A 26,050-nucleotide genomic window follows, 5' to 3' on the forward strand; every position below is an offset into this window, starting at 1 on the left:
GCCACCACTGCTAGTCCTCTACTATGTGTGCTATGGATCACACATCTCTTGCGGATCTCCTAACTTGTCTCAGGCTGGGAAAAATGTCTTCCTCTGACTTGTTGGGGGGTTCTGCCACTCCAAGTTCATTTGAGGAATTATTTTGAAATTGTTCATAGATAGGAGAGTTCAATTGGGTTGCTGCCTATATTCTACCATTTTGGCTCTAGCTCTCCTCTTTCCTAATTTCTTAATAGCATGATAGTACTCCATGACATTCAGAGAGTATAAGTTATTTAGCCATTCCTTGATGGATAGGTTATCCATATAAAAATTAAATATGGTGATAAAACGATTATTTTAATATTATCCCCCACTGGTAAAACTTTAAAAAGTATAGCCAGGCAGTAGCTGGGTAGTTCAGTGAATTGAGAGCCAGGCCTAGAGAAGGGAGATCCCAGGTTCAAATCTGACAGATACTTCCTAGCTGTGTGACCCTGGGCAAGTCACTTAACCCTTTGTCTAGCCCTTACCACTCTTCTGCCCTGGAACCAATACACAGTACTAATTCTAAGACATTGTCATTCTCAGACACCAAGAGACTACTACTACTAATTCTAAGACAAAAGGTAAGGGTTTAAAAAAAAATTGGAAGTTAAGACAAAAAAACAAAAAACACTGAACCACTATTATACAAAAATAAGTACTTCTGGTTTGGTTTGGTTTCGAACTAATAATGTTGATCATTTTTTGCTGATATACCCATACTCTAATCCAGTTTTGATAACTCAAAGGCTGGATAAAATTTTCCTCGGTCATACCACACCTCTTTCCTCATTTTACATGTTTGTATTCAATGCATGCCACAGATAAAGATATTCTGCCACAAATGTTTATTAACAAAAGGCTTAATCATGGTTTTCCATTTCTGACCTCCTAAAGGCAAACCCATCTATTCAGACCTATCCTGGAAAAGTAAGACCACAGATTTAAAGCAGAGAAGAACCTTAAAAGGCCATATATGCCAATCACCTCATTATACAGATAGGGAAATACAGACCAGGAGAAGTTAAAATGATTTGTCTATGGTGACACAAAAAGTAGAACCAAGATCTGAACCAGATCTTCAGACTACAGAGCTAATACCCTTACTATTGTAGCATGCTGCCTATGAAGGAAAGGGTTTCTTCTCCAGGATAATATTTCATAGTCTAGTCTTAATTTGCTCCAAATTTCACAGTTTGAAGATTCCAGAGGGGAAAAAATCTAGGAGTCACTGAGCAGTGATTCTGATGTGCTAAAATGTTTTCTAAAAGTCTACAGTTTTAGACACTAAGATCACATTTCTATCAGTTTAAAAAAAGGTTCCAGTTTTTGACCTTCATTTTCCAAACAGTTGAGGGGTGGGGTAGGGAAACATTTTCCATAAATAAATAAACGACGATTAAATTCCATCCATCTTGTGCCATTTATTCCTGGCCATCTGTCCTATGATGACATACCATGGGAGGAGGCATTATACTTTCTTTTCCAGAAATGTCACTAGTCATAGTTGGGGGGGAGGGGGTTAAAAAAAGATTCTCTAATTAAGAGCATAAATAAGTGGGAGATAGAAAAAATGTTTGACAGTTGGGAAAAAGTATTAAAATGTTAAAGAATTTAAATTGGCATTGACATCATTTTCTTCTGTAGACTTCAAAACAGACATGATGAAGAAAATAAAAATCCAATCATGTCCATATTGATGTAGTTTTGTCTAGGGTTGGTGTCAGTGATGTAGGTTTCCATGTTCAAGTCCTGGCTCCTAGTTCCATAAACTCAGACAAGGAATTAACCTCTCTTTTTTTTTGGGGGGGGGTTACATGTGTCATTGATCAAGACCTATTTCCATATTATTAATATTTGCATTAGGGTGATTGCTTAGCCTCTATATCCCCAGTCATATCCCCATGTGATAAAGCAGTTGTTTTTCTTCTGTGTTTCTGCTCCCACAGTTCTTTTTCTGGGTGTGGATAGTGTTCTTTCTCGTAAGTTCCTCAGAATTGTCCTGGATCATTGCATTGCCGCTAGTGGAGAAGTCCATTATGTTCGATTGTACCACAGTGTATCAGTCTCTGTGTACAATCTTCTTCTGGTTTTGCTCCTTTCACTCTGCATCACTTCCTAGAGGTTGTTCCAGTCCCCATGGAATTCCTCCAATTTATTATTCCTTTGAGCACAATAGTATTCCATCACCAACATATAGCACAATTTATTCAGCCATTCCCCAATTGAAGGGCATCCCCTCATTTTCCAATTTTTTTTGCAACCACAAAGAGAGCAGTTATGAATATTGTTGTACATGTCTTTTTCTTTATTATCTCTTTGGGGTACAAGCCCAGCAGTGCTATGCAAAGGGCAAACAGTCTTTTAGCGTCCTTTGGGCATAATTCCAAATTGCCATCCAGAATGGTTAGATCAAAGAATTAACCTCTCTGAGCATTATTTTCCCCCCTGTATAAAATGGAAACAGCATTTTCATTATCTACCTCACAGAGTTATTGATAGAATAACATAAGAAATATAGTAGCCCCATCCTGAACCTTGACCTAAACCTTAGGTCCTAACTCCCTACTCCCAATTCCTGGTCTGGTTAGACTCAGGTGAGAACTCTATATAAGCCTACTCTGCTTCAGCCCTGTTGGGTGCTGAAGTCCATCCAGGATCCCATCAGACTGCCCTGTGTCTGTCTTCCCTGTCCATCCTTTGTAAAGGATAATTTTAGTGTTTTGACTTAAAATCCAAATAATTGGTCTCCAGGGATGATTCCCAAATAATAAAATACCCAAGTCAGCCGGGAATTATGGAGATTTTAATTAATATAGAGAGAATGAATTAAGGGAGAGAGAGAGAGAGAGAGAGAGAGAGAGAGAGAGAGAGAGAGAGAGAGAGAGAGAGAGAGAGAGAGTTAATTTAAACTGCTCTGACTCAGGCTGAGCCAGGCAATAGTTAAAGGCCTTGGCCAAAGTGGCCTCCCTCCCCCCACTTCCCTCCCCCCCTCTAAAGGAAAGGGAGTCAGTCTTATCACTCACCATGAAACTGTTTCTAAGGAAGCTCCAGTCCTCCACTGAACTCAATCTCCTGAACTGAGTTCAGAACCCAATTCCACTCTGAACTGAATTCCTCAACTGACTTTTTAAGCCTCCTTTTAAAGAAATTTTCTCTTATGTCATCTCCCCTAAATTTTCACATCTACCAATCACAGTAGATGCTTTTTTCCAGGATTGCCCATTCTTAGTTCTCACCACTCTTTTGTTCTCACCTTCTCTGGTTAGATTATATCTTCTGAAGTACTTCACACTTCTTTGTTAAGTTTACCTTTTGTGAGTTACTTGACCTTTTTGTGATTAATTTAACCTTTACAGGTATTTAACACATTTTTGTATTAGGTCTAAAAATAGACTTAGTTTAAGGTTCTAGCTTCACTATAAGGTATGAGTTAAGTACCTTCATTGTTCAATCAGGAGTTTACAACTTTATTTTCCCCTAAAGTATGTCTAAGTATGGGTGGAATAATGTAAAGTTCCCAAGACATTCCTGAATCTTGTTAGAACAAGTATCTCCATTGTTACAATAAGGAAATAGCTAAATCAAATCTTCTAAAGTACAGTCTGAGTAGTTTTTAAGATTCACACCTTCCATTGTAGGAGTGTTATCAGCAAATAATTTCAATATTTGTTTCAATAACTGTTTCAATTTCTCTTTATCTGTTCCCTACTACATTCTTCTTTCTCTATCTATTCCCATCTTGTGCTACATTTTTCCCAGTGGAGCTGTGCCTCCCAACTATGTTGGGTCTTCCCTTAGAAGCATGAGTTCAGGACTGTGGCTAAGAATTCAGCAGCCACACCTATAGCCTGAGGTTTCAACCCTGGGAATGTCGAAGGCAAGGGCTGAATCTGATACCATGTGTGTTCCCTAACACTAGGGCTATTAACTGGGATCCTCTTCTAACCACATGCCTCTGGGGCTTTCCCCTTGGAAAAGTGGCAGAAAAGAGAGACTGTTGCCTCTCCCTGTATGAAACTGTATTCCAAACCTTCCTAACTCCATGTTAAGATAGAGTCAAAGGAGAAAACGTGTAAAATGCCCTTGTATAGTTGGAAATTCTTGAACCCCTAAAAACTACATTACCCAAGATTCCTTTCTGTATTACCGAGAATTCTTTTCCCTTTTCCTGCATCCTCACTTTTACTTGATTGTATTTAAATTTGCTCTGATTCCTCTCTCTCTTTCTTCTTCCTCACTGTCAAATTAGGCAGATTTCCCTCTAGTTTTTTTTATTTTAATAAATCTTATAAATATAATACTTGAGTTATTGGATATTAATTTTAATTCTCATACCCTGTAAAGCCTAAAGCATCATATAAATGTGAATTTTTCTTATTTCAAGGACCTATGGCTTCATTGGTAGGGTACCCTTTTTACTGATATAGATTGTACCTCCTCTCTAACTTAGAACCCCATCTTTATCTATCTAGCTGAAGCTAGATATCATCTCCTATAGCCAACCTTTTCCATCCCAACAAGGCTGATATTCAGAGATTTGACCCATCGTGAAGTCAAATCAATCTCCTCATTTATAAAATAAGCAAGTTGGAATATGTCCCCTCTAAAGTGTCTCTTGTTTTAAATCTATAAGCATTCATTCCTTATGCTCCCTTCTTTTGGGTAAAAAGCATCCAGTGATCATATATAATTCACTAGCTAATGCCTAGATTTTACAGCTGATTTAAGACATTAAAAAATGTTTCCATCACCTTTCACTGAATGATTCTTAAATCCATTTCTACCATGTAGCAGAAAATAGTGACTAGACACCATGGCCACCATGATAATAGCTTGAAGTATATAGAGAGTTTCAAGGTTTATAACGCATTTTCCTTACAACATTATAGATCAAGTATTATGAATACTATTACTAGGCAGTAAATAAATACTTGTTGGTTGTTCAGGCACAATTTTACAGGTAAAAATTCAATTTAACTCAACAAATATTTTTTAATCACCTTCTGAACGTAAGGCACTGTGCTAGGCACGAGGGGTGGAGAGATTGGTACAAAATAGCCCCTGACCTGAAAGAGCTTATATTCTACTAAAGGAAAACAACATATACATTGAAAATTAAAGAAAAAAATACAAAATAATTTCCAGAGGAAGCTAGCCCCTTCCTAGCTCAGCAGATAGAGAGCCAGGCTTGGAGTCAGGAGGACCTGGGGTTAAATCTAATCTCAGACATTTCCTAATTGGGCAAGTCACTTACTCCCCTTTACCTAGCCCTTGCCCTTCTATTGTAGAGTTGTTAGGAAGACAGAAGTAAGATTTAAAAATAAAAACAAAACAAAACAAAATTAATTTCTAGGGATAAGTTACATGTCTAATATGAAGGGCAGTTTGTTAACAATAGAACAGGGATTTGACAGCGCACAATGGAAGGTTGGAACAGAATTGGATAGAGTTATGGTTGGATAACCACTAGTTGACTTGGCAGATAGAATACCAGGTCAGGAATTGAGAGGACTTGGGTTCAAATCTGACCTCAGGCACTTCCTAGCTGTGTGACCCTGGGCAAGTTTGCCTCTATTTTCTCATTTGAAAATAAACTGGGAAAGAAATGGTAAACCACATGAGTACCTCTGCCAAGAAAACCCTAATAAAGGTCACAAAGTCAGTTAGGACTGAAACAACCAGACAACGGCAACAAAGCAACACAGGAGGGATGGAGCTGACATGGCTAGGCATGAGGGTACAAGATGTGCTCTTTAGGAAAGAGAGTTTCCGTCTAAGCAGCCTACCACTCTGAAACACAAAGGTTCTAAATGGAACATCAGATTCTCATGCCAGATTAGGAATCCCTAAATAAGACTTAACATTTGGATCCGGTAAAAGGAGAATAGAGAACAACTTGCGATGCAGATTCCTGGACCACATCATTGATTGAATCTTGCTTCCAGCTTGACACTGAAATACATGTGACTGTAAAAATGGAGATTTGAACCCTAGACTTCAATTCCCAGAAGTTCTTGATAGTTCCCAGAATTCCCTAAAATCTTACCTGGGCTGAGAACACAATTTGTATTTAAACTGACTCTCCGCCTACTTTGGGTCTCTCTTGGCTTCCATTTCTAAGCACACACAAGCAAGATGTAAGTGGCTGTGAATGGGTTCTGTGCCTAGGCATGTGCTTTCTTATTTTGTATTTTCTTTATTTCTTAGTTCTAATAATCTTTAACCTCATAAAATATAATAATTTAGTAGAGAAACTAATTTAACTGTTACATGACTACTTTGAGTCTGTCCATCGTCCAAATACTCCAAGCGATCTAACTAGACTATCATCTAGCCTACATTTCTCCTTTATCCCAAGAATGGGGAATATTATTTTCAAACCCTTTACTAATACCTAGGAAAACTGGTCTAAAACAGTGGCATGAAACTCCAATAGAAATAGGGGTCATTAATCCATACGTGGTCTAGATGTAATCTATACATTTAATATGTGGGGCACATAGTGACTTAAGTTTAAGCTGTAATAGTATCTAGGTTTGATTGTATTTTTATTTATTTTGGTAAATATGTCACAATTAATTTTAATCTGTGTTTTAGATTAATTTAGATTTTTAGATTTTAATTTTAGATGAATTACATTTAGAGTTCAGCATATATGACACTTCTGATCTTTGGGGTTCCCTGATCTACCAGTTTACTAATACTATCAAAAAAAAAGGAAAGAGGATGAGTCTCTGTCCATGAGACTGTGCTATGTCTGACACTTTGCAAAGTTTAAAGTGCTATCTAAAATGGCAGCCATTATTATTCACGTATGTAAGTCTCATTCTATTTGAGTCCAACTGTTTTTAGAGAACCAACTATTACATGGAGAATAACTGTGTAATTTAATATTACCTGATTGTCTTCCACACATCAAAGCCATCTAGTGGTTTGGTGCCATTTGTACGTCCACCAGCAAGGTTGACAAGGGTAGGCAGCCAGTCAGAAATGTGGATGAGTTCCGAGCTTTTTACTCTTTTCCGTTTCAGTAAGGGGCTGGATACAAAGCCCACCCCTCGAATTCCGCCTTCCCACAGTGTCCATTTTCTTCCTCTTAATGGCCAGTTGTTTCCCCCTGCCAAAGTCTGTCCACCATTGTCTGGAATAAAATTAGGAAAAATAGGGGGAAAAAATTAGGAAAAAAAATTGTCTGGAAAAAATATATAAAGACCGTGTTAGCATTTACTGAAGAGATGAAATCTTTAATTCTCCAATGGTTTGAGGACATTTGTGAAATTCAGTGACTGTAATTCCTCAAGATGGATCTCTAGTCTACAGAAGGGGATTTTGTGTTAAAATTGCTAATGAAATTGTGTATAACCTAAAACCGAGAAACTGTGAAAATTGAAGTCTGCTGTATAGATGAAAAGACTAAGTCCAAGTTGCTTTTTACTGAACTATGGTTCCCAATAAGAGAGTTGAGCAGGTTGTCTGATTTACTTTAGGCTATAATCTTTTTTTTTTTAATTTCTATTGATATATTTGTCTTTATAGCACCTTTATTTCTGAATGGCTGTCTCCTCAGCTCCTAAAGGGGAAGCTATCCCTTGTAACAAAGAATAAAAAAGAGGCACCTAAATGGTACAGTGTCTAGCCTGAGGATGGGGGAGCCCGGGTTCAAGTCTGACCTAGCAATGAGACTCTGGCCAAGTCACTTAACCTCAGTTGCCTATCCTTTGCTGTTCTTTTAATGCTGTTCTTAGATTTAATACTGAGAGAGAAGGTAAAGGTTTTAAGGCAAACAAAAAAGAATTAAAAAAAAGGAATAGGAAAAATCATTCAGCAAAATAGTAACACATTAAATCAATTATTTAGTTTTTGTTATAAAATTTATAATTATAATTATAATATCTCAAAGTAAACTAAGATCATCAAGAATGTGAATTGAGCATTTCTTTAAGAGATTAAACTACTCTGAAGGCAGCTAGGAGGTACAGTGAGTAGAGTGCTTGGTCTAGAATCAGATAGACCTGAGATGAAATATGGCCTCATACTCTTACTTGCTGCATGACCCTGGGCAAGTCACTTAACATTGTTTGCCTCCATTTCCCCATCTGTAAACTGAGATGGAGAAGGAAATGGCAAACCACTCCAGTATCTCTGCCAAGAAAGCCCCAAATGGGGTCATGAGGAGTCAGACATGACTGACATGACTGAACAACAACAGACATTCAGTAGGAAAAAATACTATAAAAGAGTTCTCTGCTCAAGGCAGATTGACAAGGTGGGATTGTCTAGGATAGCACTAGGAATGTGTACCATTTATTTTTCTTAATGACACGGGGAATAAAGAAGGTAAGTTCAGAGACATGTTCCTCACAGTTCCATAATAACTCAGGAGACATATTTGCTGTTCTTGTGTCCCTTCCTGAATTTAACTAAATTTAATTTAATTTGGGGAGGGGCATTCCAAGAGGGAACTAACTCCATTTCCCTTTTGGATTCTAAGGGTAGCTCTGTGGGGTTGGAGGTGCTTTTTTCCTCCTATAATTGACAAGCCCCACTGGTAGGCTTCATCCTATGATGATTGGTTGATATATCCATGAGTCAGTGAGACTTAAATCACCTTTATAAAGGGTTATTTACTAAGGTGGTGTAGTAAAATCAGTTATTATAAAATATTCCTTCAAAAGTCTGTGATATGCTCTCTCCCCAGTTCACACAGGCTCTAGGAGAAAATGGACTCAAGTTCGGAGAGTATATGGGACAAAGCAGTAACTCCCAGCTCCTGGCTGCTAGATGTCCTTTTCCCCTTTCATATGGGTACTTGTGAAATTCCCATCAGGCAGATTTTGCTGTTGGATTCCTTAATAATTTTGTATCATGGACCCTTTTAGCAGTGGGGTTAAGCCTGTGGACTCCTCCTTGGGATGTTTTTAAATGTATAAAATAAAATATATGTATAGTACAAAAAAGGATTGCAAAAATAACCAATTATATTTTTTAATATTTTTATTACATTTATATATTTATATATATTTTATAAATAATTTTTGTTATATATTATATATAGCATATCTAATTTTTATATTATTACATGTTATGTAACTTTCAATATTGGGGGGTTTGGGGAAATCCTTTTTATAATGTAAATAAATGTGTATATGCATGTATATAAGTATTTATGTATATGCATGTATAATACATGTATACATATTCATGCAAACACAAACACATACACATATAGTTTATGGACCTCAGGTTAAAAAGGTCTGGGTAGAGGGCTAAAGCTGCCTTTCTTTCATCTGGTTTATCATCAGCTCCCAATGTAGATACTACCAGCATTTACTGCTATTCTGGGGACATTGTTAAGATACCAATGGGAAGTCCAAGACTTCTGACCTTCCAAAATTCACAAAGTAGTAAAGGAGGAAAGGGAAGACACTAAGGCTACTCAAATCCAACCCTTCCCCAAACAAGTCCTCTCAGAGACTTAGCTGGAACAACTTTTTCCTCATTTGCCACTTGAATCTCTTGGGTTCAAAATTGATTTGTTTTATTAAGGACAAGAAGCAAATAGCAAAAATAAAGCTTATTAGTTAATAACAACAAATCCCTTTTGGAGCATCAATACATTTAATCTAATAGCTTCCAAGGACATTTCATACTGAGTTTAATTGCCTTGTTTGATTGAGTCAAGTAAGCATATTTGAGTCTCATTCACTCCTAATTCATACTTACTTTTACATAGGATTGGGTAATTCATTGATTGATTCAGTGAGCACTCCCTCTTACACATGGAAGAGCCCATGAAATGGTTCAAGTAACAATTCTGAAAATTAAGCTGTCTTTGATACATTCAGGGCAAGCCACTGTGCTAAGTAGAATAGAATAAATGACACTATTTCCTACCCTAATTTGTATTTACTATAGAAAAGACAACAATAACATGAATATATAGAAACAACAAAAATATTGTATACTTTTCATAAAACCCAGACTTAAAATTTTTTTGAGAAAAATCTTCAGGAAAAGAAATTATTAACTCCCCATATCAAGAAAATGAATGGTTTGGAGAAGGTGTCATGAAGAAATCTAAAAGAAACATACATTGCATCAAAAGATTCGGAATGAACTTTGGGATGTATTGATTGAACTGAAGTGGATTAAACATGTTTATTCTGAATGTAAAAGGGGAATGTCCCCAATTGGCTTTTTGTCAATGCGCCTACCAATCATTGGTTTTGCTCTTTTTCTTTTAGTTCTCTCTTATCTCCAACTATTGTAATTTCCTCTTAGAAAGTGAAATATTGTATACACCTTTAGCTAGATCTTTAGAAGTATACGCTGACTATGTTAAATGATTCACTGAGGAGACTAGTTTCCCAAAGAATCACAGGTGGAATTGTGAAAGGAAATTCTTTATTCTCTTTGTCTATTTTGAGTTAATCAAGAAATCCTACTTAACACTTTGTTAAGCCATCAAGTAAGAGAATTCACAAATCACTTACTTAGAGGGCTCCACCCTTTTAACTCAATCAGTCAGAAATTTGTGAATCCTTTAATAAGAGTTTACACCCTTAGAGGACAAGAAGTGGATCCCACAGATACTGCGCACCTGGGCAGTGCTAGGCAATTTGGAAGCTGTGTTTGGCCCCTGTGAAGAGGGGAGGTGACAGGAAGTGATGAGGGAAAAAGGAGTATAAGAAGGTCCTCATCATTTCTCCTTTGGACTTATTCTTTGGAGGACTGCTCCTTGTCACTTCTCCTTTGGACTTCTTTGGAGGACTGCTCCTTGGGACTTCTCCTTTGGACTTCTCCTCCTGACTTCTGGCTTGGAGAGATTCCTGCCTTGGTGACTCTGTGAAAAGAGCCTCTCTGCTCATTGGCACTTCAGTGGGACACTCCCTTCAGTGTGAGATCTGGGGAGAGACTTTTCCTTGGATTCTGCATCAGTTTGCTGGTGAGTTACTCTGCATGGAGATTGATTCCTTTCCTGGCTTCTGGAGAGATTGGTTCTGGAAATTCCTGCTTTGGCTTTGGAGGAGGCTGCTTTGGGGGAACTCTGGCTGAGTTCCACCAAAGGAGTCCTGGGAAATCCATGTGGAGACAAGGGACTTGGGGAAGTCCTGCCGGAGCTGAGCCAAACTCTGGAGCAGCACTTAGGGAGGTAGGCTAGACAATTCTCTACTTTCTTCTTACATTTTTCCACTTTCTCTCTTTCTACCTCTTTATAAATAAAGCTGCTAAAAGTCATTTTGACTTAAGCTATATTTTTAAATCGGCGAGCACCATATTACTTTAGAATTCTCGTATTTAGCATAAAACCTAAATTTAAACTCTTAAAATATGTAAACATATTCAATTAACTTTGACTATATATAGTGCAAAATATAGGTAAAATTCCTTTATAATTAACTCTACTGGGACTTCTGGCATGATTTTTATAATGGAAATTAAGTAAATTGAATACATTGCTGGAAAGCAAATATCAAATCTAAAGGACTAGAGATGAAAGATTACCAGTTCTTAGCTTATTTGGTAACTGGGAATTGGCAAGTAAAAAATGTTTCTTAATTCAGTGGAGAAAGAAAAGAGGTGTCAGGCACACATTACCCCATTTCCTTTCCTTCTCTTAATCTCTGGATCTTGTTTTCTTTGGCATGTAGCTCAGAATTTTCAATGGCTTTGGTTTAAGTGGATGGATTTTTTTGTGGTAGGAAGATCTGTTGAAGGATTGTTGAAACTCAATAGCTGCCAGTCTGGTCAAATCTACTTCCTTGACATCTCTTGTATCCATCTCCTTTCTTTACAAAACTACCCTTCATAACTCCTTACTTGGACAATTGAAAAAGCCAATTGGTTAATTTACTAATTAATTCTTATTAGTCTCTCCTCCAATCTTTCCTCCACATGGCTATGAAATTAATACTCAAAATACAACACTATTCATGCTGCCCCCTTCCTCAAGAAGCTCCTTGTTGCCTCTTGGATAAAGTACACACTGGCATTTAAATGCTCATCACAATGTAGCTCCAGCTTAATATTATATTATTTCCCCTCAAACATTGTATGCTCCAGTTAAATTATTCTATTTGTTGTTCCCTCTGGATGACCTTCCATGCCCAGTTTCCATGACTTTGTACAGGTTGTCCTCTATACCTAGAATGTTCTTCCTCTTCTCTTCTGTCTTCTGAAAAACTTAGTTTCTTTCAAGATTCAGCTTAATTATGACCTCCAAGAAGCTTTTCCTTATCCTTCCAATTTTTTGTGTCCCCTTCAATCACTTTGTATTTGGCTTGTATATATTCTGTGCCTACTTATATGAATATTGTATCTTAACAATGTAAACTCCTTCAGAGCAGAGACAATCTTACTTTTTTCTCTCTCTCTCCAGTCCCTAGCACAATTCCTATAACATAGTAGTAGTGCTTAATAAGTTCTTGTTGAAATCATTCCTCAAGTGACATATGGTTAAAGGGTATGAACAATTTTCAGATGAAGAAATCAAAGCTATCAATAATCATATGAAAAAAGTTCCAAATTCCTCTTGATTAGAGAAATGCAAATTAAAACAACTCTGAGGTACCACCTCACACTTATCAGACTGGCCAATTAGACAGTAAAGGAAAATGATAAATGTTGGAGGGGATTTGACAAAATTAGGGTACTAATGCATTGCTGGGGAAGTTGTGAACTGATCCATTCTGGAGGGCAATTTGGAACTATACCCCAAGGACTATAAAACAGTGCATACTCTTAGAACCAGTAATACCACTATTAGATCTGTATCCCAAAGAGATAAGAAAGTGGGGGGGAGGGGAAGGGAAACCTACTTGTAAAAAAACACTTATAGCAGCCCCTTTTTGTGGAGACAAAGAATTGGAAATTAAGAAAATACCCATCAATTGGGGAATGACTGAACAAATTGTGGTATATGATGGTACTATAAGAAATGATCAACAGGATGATTTTAGAGAGAGTTGGAAAGACCTACATGAACGGATGCAGAGTAAAATAAGCAGAACCAGAAGAACACTGTACACAGTTCAACTGTGAAAACCTTAGCTACCCTTAGCAATACAATGATCTAGGTAAATTCTGAAGATTTTATGAAAAAATAATGTTATCCACTTCCAGAGAAAGAACTATTGGAGTTGGAATGCAGATGAAAGCATGTGATTTTTCACCTTAGTATACTGGGGTTTAGGTAGTTATGATTATTCTCTTATAAAAATAAACAATATGGAAATGTGTTTTGCATGATAATACATGTATGATCCAGATCAAATTGCTTACCATCTCTGGGAAAAGGGAGAGGAGAGAGACAATTGGATCATATAACTTCAAAAAACTTGGGTGGAAATTGTTATTACATTTAAGTGGCAAAATAAAATATATTTATAAAAAATAAGTTCTTATTCATTGGCTGGTTGAAAAGAAAGAGATTAAATAACTCATCTACAACTCAGCTTAACCATCTTCTCTCTAACATCAATGAAAATAACAGAATCACTATACAGAGTGACTGCTACATGAGCAAAATCCAGAGGAAATTCTCACACATTATTATTCAATGTATTGAATGAATTGTAAATGATCAAAGCTTTGAAATAGTCTTCATTTTTTTCACATTTTTTTAGGATATTTTTCCATGGTTACATGATTCATGTTCTCTTCCTTCTCTCTTCTCCCCCCTCTCCCCCCTCCCCGCCCCTGGAGCTAACAAGCAATTCCACTGGTGGAAATAGTCTTTAGAGAACTTTTGTTGGCTGTGGCTTCTGATGTCAAGAGATTTTGCTGGTAGTTGAAAAAGTGAGAAGAATGAAGGATGAGGTCAGGAGCCATGAGAGAGGTACCTGGATCAGAACATAATTAGCCTGGACAGTTTCGTGAGGAAATAAGCACTGAGTCAGGTTTAAAAGGAAGGAAAGGACAGAATTTAATTGAAAGAAGGGTGAGAGAGTTCTAGGCATTCAAAAGAAGTAATGAAAGGGAAATGTGTCAAACAGCTAGCATGAACTGTTAAATACTGAGCTCTCATTTCCCCTTTAAGCCTGAGAAGTCTCTAGCCATACACTGTTTGGGCTTCTTCTCTAGGTTCTTTATTCCATTTTTTGTTTCACTGTGGGAGTAGATAATGGAGGGTAGCTCAAGCAAATTGCACAGACTCACTATAGGATTTAGTGAACTGGTTATAAATAATCACTTTCAAACTATTGAAGGTTGGAGATGAGTTTCAAAATGATACTGTCATTGAATCTCTGATTCACCTACTTCCATTTCTAAGGCACTTGCCCTTAGATAAATGCCGGGTATGTGTATGAGGTCACCTTCCATCTCCCTCACCCAAGTCATATAGGAACAATCTTGACCTTTGCATTATCCACTTCAATTTCTACTGCCTGCCCACAAGGGTCAAGTGGGAAATAGATTTACCATTGGATGACATTCTAAGCCTTACCATATTTATTCTTGGCAAAAATACCAGACCTGATCATTGAATATCCCCAATACATTAACTATACATTCTATTTCATAACAGTTAATCATCCTTACACAATTATAGCAACAAGAAAGAACTCTTTAGATGGAAGGAATTCTTCCTCTTTGTGAGGCTAATAAAAGGTATCCCCCTAAACTGTTATCAGAATTGGGGCAAATATGACACAAAAATACTTCATTAATAAAAAAAAAACCTGTTGGAATAGCCAAGGTGATTATTATCCCAGTCTGCTGTCTAGATTGCAACTCATTATAGTGGTTTCTCCTATGAGCAGTATCTGGAGCCATTTAGGTGGAACTGAAGATAGAGTGCTGGTCTTGGAATCAGGAAGACTCATATTCCTGAGTTCAAATCTGTCTTCAGACACTTACCAGCTATGTGACTCTAGGTAAGTTGCTCAACTATGCCTCAGTTTCCTCATCTGTAAAATAAGCTGGAGAAGGGAATGGCAAAATTCCCCAGTATCTTTGTCAAGAAAACTCTAAATGGGGTCATGAAGTGTGGGACAGGATTGTTTTAAAACCATCGAACAACAACAACATGACTGGTATATATATCTATGTATGTATAAATAAATATATACATATATATAAATAAATATATACATATATACACAAATATATAAACATATACACACATAAATATACATATATACATTACATACATATAGCTTCCTTTTAAATGACAAGTTAATATAGGATATAAAAGGGAATATGAAGTAGCCCAGTATATGTAGTAGAATACAGGGCTTCTCAACCTGGTGGATTCTGCCAGAGTTATATCTGCTGGCCTCTGAGCCAGTTAGACCTGAGTTCAAGTTCTGCCTTATATACATCCTTGTTCTGTGAACCTAGACAAATCACTTGAACTTCAAGGACCCCAGATAACTCCCTAACAGCAGGGGTGGGAGAGGGAATTTCTTCATCTAGGAATTCTCTCTAATAATGAAATCCCAGACCCAATCTCTATCATTGTGTGAGGTATGAGGCTTTGTGGTACAGAGGGCAGAGGGGCTAGCCTCAGGGTTGGAATGATCTGGGCTTGAGTCCTGTTTCTAATACCTACTAGCCCCAAGGAAATCTCTTAATCTCTCCATATATTCACATTCACAGAAAAGTGCGGATAATTGTTGATGTGTATTGGTGGCTGGTGGAGAGTCTACATATCAGGAATTAGGAAAGAGAATAAGCATTTATATAGTGCTTACTGTGTGCAGATCCCATGCTAAGCACTTTTCAAAGATCTCCTTTGATCCTTACAACAAATCCTGAAAGGTAGGCACTATTAGTTGGCTCATTTTGTAGCTGAGCCTTAAGTTTCTGCATCTAAAAATTTGATTATATGATTGCTAAGGTTCCTTCCAGCTATAAATTTATGATCCTATGATCTCAAAAAGGACAGAGGAATTCTTATCTTGACCATTCTAATCAACTTCATCAAAACTTGGTTATACCAATGTAGTGGTCAAATTTTCATTTAACAGAAGATATACTTTAGTTATTTCCACTTAATTTTAACTGCTTAGAACTATAATACATAATTAAAACAACATAATTAATCAATTTAGATAGTTATAATTTTGGATTTTAGAATATGCCAAGGAGGATGTGGACTTATTCTCTAAATTGTACTTTTAACAAGTACAATTATGATGGTTATAACAATTGTATACTTAATTTAGATTATGTATTGTTTTCCTTATGTTTATTGCTTGTTAGTTCTCTCATGATTTATTATAATCTTCATTAGAGTATTTTCCTCCTTGTAGTGTTGATATTTTTTAGGCTGTAGATTTTCAGTGGTTCAAAGTTTCATTTTTAAGAGGTATTTTTCATTGTTTCATTTCCTAAAGAAATTGTTAAAGGAAAAATTGCAAGTCAAAATAAGATAGTTTTCATGGCAAAGGAAACCCAGAGAATAGAGCCTTTTAACAATGTTTTGACTAAAGAAAAACCTAGTTATAAAAGCTTTGGCATATCTATGTAAATGTCAAAGCAAAGGAAAGGTTAGATAATGCAAAATGTATGCAGTTCATTTCATTATTCATTACATCAATACTTCAAGGATCCATGATTTCAATTAAATACTCCTACTAATGCTCTCCTAAGTATATAGATTAATGTGCTGCTACAGCCAAAAGAATTCATCAACCCATAGCCAGTACCCTAGTGATAAGCCTCTCAGAACTTAAAGACTTAGATCATAGGTGTAATACTCAAAGACTTCCAACAATATCAGCAAAAATAACATATATCTATGAGAATTGCAGTTTGATGTCATTGGCTTTCAGAACCCACAGTCACTTCTTAAAGGATTTGGAGAGCACGAAAAGATGTATTTGGAAATGAAGGTGACAGTAAAAACTGGAAGTACACATCAATTCAGGGATGACTGAATAAATTATGGTAAGACATGATGAAAGGACTAGTTTCAGAGAAACTTGGGAAAATTTATATGAACTTATACAGAGTAAAGTGAGCAGGACCAGGAAAACAATTTACATAAAAGCAGCAATATATAAACAACTTTGAAAGACTTAACTCTGACCAATGTAATGACCAAACACAATTCCAGAGAGCCTACAATGAAGCATATTATCCATCTCTTGACAGGAGGGTGATTAACTCAAGGGACAGAATGAGACCTATACTGCTTCTTGACCTTTTGATCTTAATCAGAAGTAGAGATCTGAAAATGAAAAATAAATTTTTACATATTGCCAATGTAGGAAATAGTTTTGCTTGACTGTGCATATTTGTTTCAAAGGTTTTCTTTTGGAACCAGGTGGCTCAGGGGATTGAGAGTCAGGTCCACAGATGGGCAGTCCTTCAAATTTGGCCCTAGACACTTCCTGGCTATGTGACCCTGAATTAGTCACTTAACCCCTATTGTCTAGATCTTATCATTTTTCTGCTTTGGAACAAATACACAGTATTGATTTTAAGATGGAAGGTAAAGATTTTTTTGGAAAAAAGCTTTCCCTTTGTATTTTATAGTAGGGCAAGAGGAAGCTAGGAGAAAAAATAAATTCCTCTTAATTGCAATAAACAAGTAAACAAATAAAAGGAAATGAAAGTGATGTGAAAATAAATTATTTTTTAAGGATGGAAAAAAGAAGAGGCCATTCCATGCTAGAGTAAGTCATAAGAAAAACATTTAAACAGAGGTTATTATTATTAGTCAAAATTTTCCCTCCGAAACTCCATGTCCCTATCTGACAAAGCCAAAGTAAAACTAGATATAGTTAAAAGAGATAGGGAAGGTAATTACATCCTGATAAAAGGCAGTATAGACAATGAGGAAATATCTGTACTCAACATGTATGCACCAAATGGCATAGCATCCAAATTTATAAAGGAGAAACTAGAGGAGCTCAAGGATGAAATAGATAGAAAAACTATGCTAGTGGGAGACCTGAACCTTCCTCTATCAGATCTAGATAAATCAAACCAAAAAATAAATAAGAAAAAGGTAAGAGATATGAATGAAATCTTAAAAAAATTAGAGTTAATAGATATGTGGAGAAAAATAAATAGGGACAAAAAGGAATACACCTTCTTTTCAGCAGCACATGGTACATTCACAAAGACTGACCATGTATTAGGGCATAAAAACATGGCAAACAAGTGCAAAAGAGCAGAAATAATAAATGCAATCTTTTCAGATCATAATGCAATAAAAATAATAATTAGTAAAGGTACATGGAAAGGCAAATCAAAAAGTAATTGGAAATTAAATAATATGATTCTCCAAAATTGGTTAGTTAAAAAACAAATCATAGAAACAATTAATAATTTCATTGAAGAGAATGAAAATGATGAGACATCCTACCAAAATCTATGGGATGCAGCCAAAGCAGTACTCAAGAGGAAATTTATACCCTTGAGTGCATATATTAACAAATTAGGGAGGGCAGAAGCCAAAATCCATGTCCCAAATACCAATTGGTCAAGGATCATTCTGAGTTTAAAAATGTAAGGATAATTTAGGGTTATGACCTAATCTAAGTTTTATTTTTGGTTGCCAAGGGATATCCCAAATAAAATACCCAAGTCAGTTTGGAAATATATGGTGGTTTAATCAATATATAGGGAAGAAATCAAGGAGAAGAGAGAGGGAATAATATAGGATTTCTCAGGAAGAATTCAAGGAGAAGAGAGAGGGAAAGGTATAGGATTTCTCCCCCCAGTCTGTGACAGGTGAGTTCAAAGTCCTCCGCCACGAGGTCTTTGAAGATTAGAGGCTTTCTCTAAGAGGATAGTGTTTAGAAGGTAAAGGAGAGAAAAATCAACCTAAACTCTGAGAGATCTCAGAGAAGAGCTTCACCTGAACTAAGTTACTAGCTTCCTCCAGTATATGGTATCAAGGAAAACTCAGTGCTAAATCCGGACAATAGCAGCTGCCATGCCACATTCAGCAAGCTGCCGCCAGCCACCTCTCCCCCGTCAAACAGAGCTGGAGAGAGAAAGTGACACGAAATATACAGACAGTTTTACATCACTTTCCTGCATCTCACATGCACCAATGATATCTTAGGCTTGACTTAGGACAGCCCAGGGGTCTGTCAGTTGTTTCTGATTTGTAATTTGCTAGCACATGTCTGTCATAGGTCATCCTCCTAAATACTTAAGTATAGGTGTAGACATTCCTTGTTTTAATTAGACTAAGTAGGGTGGAGTAATCTAAAGTTCACAAAAAGCATGCCAGTAATTATTATTATTGATTCCAACTAGTGAAAAACAAGAAAAGATCATGATAACTTTAAAGAAACCTCACTGGGATATGGAGAACTATCCTGAGTCTTCAGATCAATCCTGCCATCATCTCTAGCAAAATTTCTTCCATCTGAGACTTATGTAGAACACCTCCCTAATGGATGGCATATGATACCAAGGCAAGAAGCACAAAATTCCTGAACTGACTTTCCTAACCAATGCAGCATTATTAAGCCTGGGAATTTTTTTCCTACAACAAGAATAACCCTGAGGATACCAACAACTTTTAAGAACTCCGATCAGCACAATCTTAACTGTGATTACAGAGAGCTAATGTTAAAGGATGTAAACCAAATCTGGTTAGAGATGCTAGATCCACAGTGCAGGATAATATGTACAGTTTTGTATATAGATAACTATGACTATGCTATACAATTACTAAGTCCATACCCCAATGACATCAAAGAAAGAGGGAAAGGACCCTTACATTTATACAAAAATATTTGTAATAGTTCTTTTCATGGAGGCCAAAAATTAGATATCTAGTAAATAGCTTCTATTTTCTAGTTCTCTCTCCAAGTTAATAGACTTGCATGAGTCTGTCTTCTGGTCTTGAAGCTAACTAGCACCCTAACCTCTCTATCTGTTACACAAAAAAAAAAAAAAATAGCCTATTTAAGTTTTCCTGACTATGGTCTCTCCAAAAGGGTATTGGAAAGAAATATAGTTCAAAATGCTTCAATAGGATTTCTTATTAGGAAATGTCTAAGTAAATTGTGATATATTAATATAATGTTCTATTATTGTGCCATGAGAAATAATGAAATGGATAATTTTAGAGGAAACTGTGCAGACATGAAATGATGCAAGCAAAGTGAGAATAGGAGAACAATTTATACAATGATGACATTATAAAGGTCTTAACTTTGAGGAGCATATTCTATATTCAAATGCTAGGTGGTATATGGGATAATTTGAAGGCGGCCCCTGGAATCCTGATAAGGAATTAGGCACACAAAAATCATAAGCCCCAGAAATAGAGCTCTCATGGAAATCCTAGAGATATAAAAACAAACTGTCTGAGGGCATTCGAGGACAGAATTTGTCCCAGTGTGGAAGGTGGTTATTCTCAGAATCTTCACTCAGTTATGTTCCAATGATCCCAAAGGACTATTTGACATAAAACAGAATCAGAATTTTCAGACTTGAAAACTAAACACAAATGCAAAGTAGAAATGCTCTATCCCAGTTATTCATAAAACTTAAACTAAATTAACTAATGTAGATATAGACTAGAAGATCTGTTTGTTCTGGGAAAAAAGAACCCTAATAATGAAAACCCGTAGGTGTCCCCTGCCTCTTAGATAGGTAATTTATATAACCACAAACACATGAAGAATTGTGAGCTTCCCTTATCATTATTATTATTTTGAATGGTTCCACTAAGTTTCATGAGTTTAAATAAAGTACATCAGTTATCAGTGGAAAAGGTACAAGAACCTTAACCTCAGATTCAAGTTAAACATCATAAAAAAAAAAGAATATTTATTCAAAGATGACCTAGGAAGGAGTTCCTGCTGCCCTCTATTTTACCAGCAGGGAAATTCCTCCGTGGCCATGCCAGAATGAGTCATAACAAGCAGGTCAGATCAATGCTTTGACCCTGCGGTCCACAGTGGGACACTAATCCAACTTCACAAACTGATTGAAGGCAGCAGCAAGGAGAGAGAGTTCCTGCTGAGATGGTGGGAGCGGGAGGGCTGATGTAATGAAAATGGCAGCCAGATCTCAAATAACTGATGTGGCCACCAGAATAATCCAAGATAAAGGAAGATGGATGCAGGGAAAAGAGCAAAACCAAGAAGACGTGAAGATAAGAAAGGTTTGTAGTTACAATAAAAGATTCTCTTACTTTAATAAGGCCAGCTTTACTGCTTGGAATGGTCAGATGCCAGTGGGATTCATTTCATATCTATTTAAACATTTATTAGGGGTGAAAAAGGCTTGAAAGACCATTCTCCTTGACAGATTGAAACCATTTGGCTTCACCAAGTCAGCATGGCACAGGAAATCTGGGAGACAACAGTGATCCAGCCAGGCTTCTGGGTCCCTGTGTTTGTATGTGTAGAAAGGGGTTCGGGCTAAAGAGAATGGGACATGGAGAAACTGTTAGATATAAACAAGAAGAGGCTGGGGATTGTTTTAGTATTGTCTTTGCATTTTCAGTGCCTAGCACACAGTAGGCACTAGTCCATTGGCTAGAAAGCTGCTACCATCAAGGAGCCCCTGGTGGGACTATTATTTTGATTTTCCATAAATATCATCTCCTAATCTGAAGACTCAGCCTCCCCTTATGTTCAGTCTGCAGCAGGCACGAGTAGCCTATTTTTGTTTCACTCATGTTCTCAAGTAAAATCTGTCCACCGCTCTTCTTGATAAATCTGGCTCAGGCCAGGGAGTTTGATGTTTTTGCTGATGAAGCTGCTTTTATAACAAACTACAAATACTTTCCACCAGAGGAAAGTCTTTCCATTTACCTACCCAAGATTTTCCTTTCCTTCCAATTGAAATCCCCTCAGAGACCTAGAAATCTTTTTTATTTCATCAGATGTGTCTATCCTTTCATATTGCCCATCCAGAGCATACTTACAATTAATATTTACATACCATTTTAGGGTTTACAAAGTGTTTTATGTACACTAACTCACTGGATCTTTACATAAACCCAGTGAGTTAACTACTCCCATTTCACAGAAGAGGAAACTGAGACAGGTTACATGGCTTGCCTGAATCACAAAGCAAGTGTCTGAGGCAGGATTTCATCTTGGGTCTTCTTGATTCTGAACCTAGTAGTCTATTCCCTCAAGGGAAATGGAAAGAGTGACCAGAAAAAGATTAACAGGCAGTTGAAAATAACATCAGCAGAGAAGGAATGGGTATATTTTTCCAAAGAAACACTTGTTATCAATAATATGGAAATAGGTCTCAACCAAAGCCACATGTAAAACCCAGTGGAATTGTGTCGAATATGGGAGGGAATTGGGGGGAGGGAAAAAATATGATTTTTGTAATCCTGAAAAATGCTCTAAATTGATCAATTAAATAAAAATTTTTAAAAAATTTAAAAAACAAAGGAAAACTTGTATGATAAAAGCATTAAGAGAAACAGAGAAGAAAAATGTTTACAGAGAATCTAAGAGAAGAATTCATTTTTTTAATTTTTCTATTTTAATAAATGTCTACATGAGTTTTCTGAAGTTAAATAATTCAAATTTTCTCCTTCTCTTCTTTCCTCTGTCTTCCCAGGGCTGTTGATGTACCATTTTCAAATAGAGGCTATTTTTAAGGGATGCTCACTTTCCCTACTGAGGTAAGACATTCCACAATAATTAGTATTCACCACATCCTAAATCAGAACAATAGGCACAAGTGGCATGAAATGTGAAGCCCTCTCCAAATTCCCAATCTTTCTGCCAAATCTTCCCTTTCCCTTTCTATCTCTTGGCCAAACTGTGACCACCTATTCTCACCCTTGTCAGAGGAAATCCAGAATCCTCATTCCATCTCCCTTAGGCCAACTCATTCCCTCCTTTTCAATCAAGCAACCAAACAATAAACACATTAAAAGCTTGTTATTTGCCAGACACTATGCCAAATGCTTCTCAATAATGATAGGCTGGTCCCCCCTCAAGGGCCTCTAGGGAGTAGATACTCTGATGCAACTTTTTTTTGCCAGAGTAATTTGCACTTTATTTTTTTATTTTTATTTACTTTTATTTAATTTAGTCAATTTAGAACATTATTTCTTGGTTACAAAAATCATATTCGAAATTTCCCTCCTTCCCCTCCTCCCACCCTTTGGTAGCCAATGCACAATTCCACTGGGTTTTATATGTGTCCTTGATCAGAACCTATTTCCATGTTGTTGGTGTTTGCACTAGGATGTTCATTTAGAGCCTACATCCCCAACCATATGTGATCGAGCAGTTGTTTTTCTTCAGTGTTTCTGCTCCCACAGTTCTTTCTCTGGATGTGGAGAGTGTTCTTTCTGATGCAACTTCTGGGGACTCATAAGCCTTGCCATCTGTCCTACTGCAGCACTCTCAGGACCTCCTCAATTTTCTATCTAGCAAACTCTCCTACATGTGTGGTTTCTTCCCAGTTGCAGTGAGAGCTTCTTGAGATTTGCAAGAAAACTTTCTTTTTCTATGTGTATCCCTAGTATTTAATATAATACTCAATACATAATAACTAGTGCTTAACAAAAGCTTTTTTCATTCCTTAATTCACTCTTTCAGAAAGCATGTTAAATGTTTTGCATTTATCTTTGGAATAAAAATATTTTACTGAATCTTTGTTTAGGAAGTGGGCAGGGAGATTCTGTAGGGTTACACAGAGGAATCAATAAACAAAACTGGACAGGCAGTTCAGTTTCCTCAGAGTTCCCCTCTGAAGCTTTGCCAAAAGCGAAATGTTCTCACTAAGCCAGTGTCTATGTTTAATGGTGGGAGAAACACACAAAAGTTGCACATTTTTATTGGCATAAGACTCTTTGAAGAATGGTGGAGAACTTAGCTAAAGGCAGTAACTACTATTTAAACAGCTTGTTGATTTATCTAGGTATCAGGTTGTCTGTTAAAAGAAATAGTTTATTGCAAATGCTGAATGAATCCTTTCAAATGCTATAAAAGAAGTGTTTAGTCCAGTGTTGTGAGTTACACTTTACCTAATGGCTAATGGTAAGTGACGAACTCTCTTCTTCATCTTCCTTCCTCCATCAAACTGAAAACGTCTATACCTGTGGCAATAACTAACTCCCAATATTCACTGATTGGTGCCAAGAGCATCCTTTGTGAATACAGTTCACACACAGTAGGTATGCGTTTGAGCATGAAGTCTTGGCAAGATTAGACATGAGGTGGAAGCGGGGAGAGCTCATAAATGACCCAATTTAATGGGAATGTGCGCAAGCCATACTGTTAAGTTTAATATCAATTCTTTGTATTTTCCATTACTTTATTGCCCCGAAACAACCAACAAAACAAAAGGTCAAGCCCCGATTTGTGGTATTTGCTCATTTCCAAGGAATAAATGCTTATCCTGAAAATTTAACAATCTCCCTCCAGTTGAAGCTTGGTCCAGCATGTCAAAGTGGCAATAGGAGTAACAGAGTCAGAGGTATTTTGATTAAGATTGCTGCTTATAGTCTACTCCTGGGGCAAGGGAGGGACTTCCAATTAGGACTCTGGTTTGCCTAAATGTAGCAATGTCTCCAAATGCCTCAGAATGATTATATCCTCTAAGACAGAACTAACCTTGGACTTTATAATGCTATTTTTCCTTCAAAAAATTATCCCAGGAGGGGCAGCTGGGTGGCTCAGTGGATTGAGAGCCAGTCCTAGAGACAGGAGGTCTAGGGTTCAAATCTGGCCTCAGACACTTCCCAGCTGTGTGACCCTGGACAAATCACTTAACCCCCATTGCCTAGTCCTTACCACTTTTCTACCTTGGAACCAATAAACAGTATTGATTCCAAGACAAAAGGTAAGAGTTTAAAAAATATATATTATCTCATATTTCTGTGCCTTAAGTCCCAAAGTCTACCCTTTTGTTTTGTAATTGTTATGCCTTCTCATTTACTGCTTTAAAGTTTTACAATGCATTTTACATATATTTTGTCATTTGACCTTTGCAACAACTCTGAAAAGTAGGTATGATTATTATTTCCATTTTATAGATTAGGAAAATGAGATTGAGAGAGTTTAATGACTTGTCAAGGATCACACAACAAAGTAAATACATGAGGCAGGATTTGAACTTGTAACGCAAACATTTTAGTGGATCATAAAAACAAAAATAAATGAGATAGAAGATAAGAGTTTAAAGAAAAAAAAACATTAAGGGGATGGTACATCTAAGTACAACACATATGATTCCTCTGGACGAGGCATTATATATATACTGTAATGCTTTTTTCTTCTTTTTTTCAAAATGCAGAGTTCCCAAGACAAACCATACCCATTGTATTCCCTTTCCCCTAAACAGCCAAAGAAAATCACTTGGTTTCATTAAAAAGAGAGAATAGCTTTTTTTCAGATCAATATATGTCCCATTTTTCTGTTTATTTCCATATCCAATTCTTCATCGAGGCTCCCTGTGATAAACTGATCTGATATACATGTCTGGCACCTGAAACAAACACAGACTTGCTTGGAGAATTTAAAAAAAAAAAAGACTTCTTTTAAACTTAGCAAAAATAACTATTCTGTTGTTTCTGGGAAGCTTAAATGTGGTATCAAGTAGAAAATGACTTCAAAATGAGTAAGTGAAAAAATGAATCTTTTCCATACCTCTTACAACTGTTAATGCCATCAGACACATCTAATCCAGTATGAGATGTGCAGGTGTGATTTTTACAAGCAGCAGCCATCAGAGGCTCAAGTTTCTGGCTCTCATAAGCCCTCATCTTCCCTCTTAGAATCAATACTGTGTATTGACTCCAAGGCAGAAGAGTGGTAAGGACTAGGCAATGGGGGGTAAATGACTTGCCCAGGGTCACACAGCTGGAAAGTGTCTGAGGCCAGATTTGAACCTAGGACCTCCCATTTCTAGGCTGAGCTCTCAACCCACTGAGGCACCCAGCTGCCTCCTGATTTTTAAAACTTTTACAGAAATGAGTTAATACTAGTGTGAAATGAAGAAATACCTCACTTTGTACAAGGGCATAAAGTCTTAGCTATCAGTGAAAGCAAGTGACAAGCAAACCTTTATTAAATATATCCTATATGGGCATAATGCTGAGAAATATAAAAGAAAAAGA

At 36.7% G+C, this 26,050-nt stretch overlaps 1 protein-coding gene across 1 annotated transcript in view; it reads right to left on the minus strand.

Annotated features, from left to right (window-relative positions):
* ARSB (arylsulfatase B) overlaps positions 1 to 26,050 on the minus strand; it is a 248,481-nt gene that overhangs the window by 107,238 nt on the left and 115,193 nt on the right. Inside the window, exon 5 of the mRNA XM_001381553.4 lies at positions 6,925 to 7,168. Within this exon, the coding sequence (XP_001381590.2) occupies positions 6,925 to 7,168 (244 nt within the window). The remainder of the gene's footprint in view (positions 1 to 6,924; positions 7,169 to 26,050) is intronic.

This window comes from Monodelphis domestica, chromosome 3, assembly GCF_027887165.1.
Source record: "Monodelphis domestica isolate mMonDom1 chromosome 3, mMonDom1.pri, whole genome shotgun sequence".
NCBI classification, from domain to species: Eukaryota; Metazoa; Chordata; class Mammalia; order Didelphimorphia; family Didelphidae; genus Monodelphis; species Monodelphis domestica.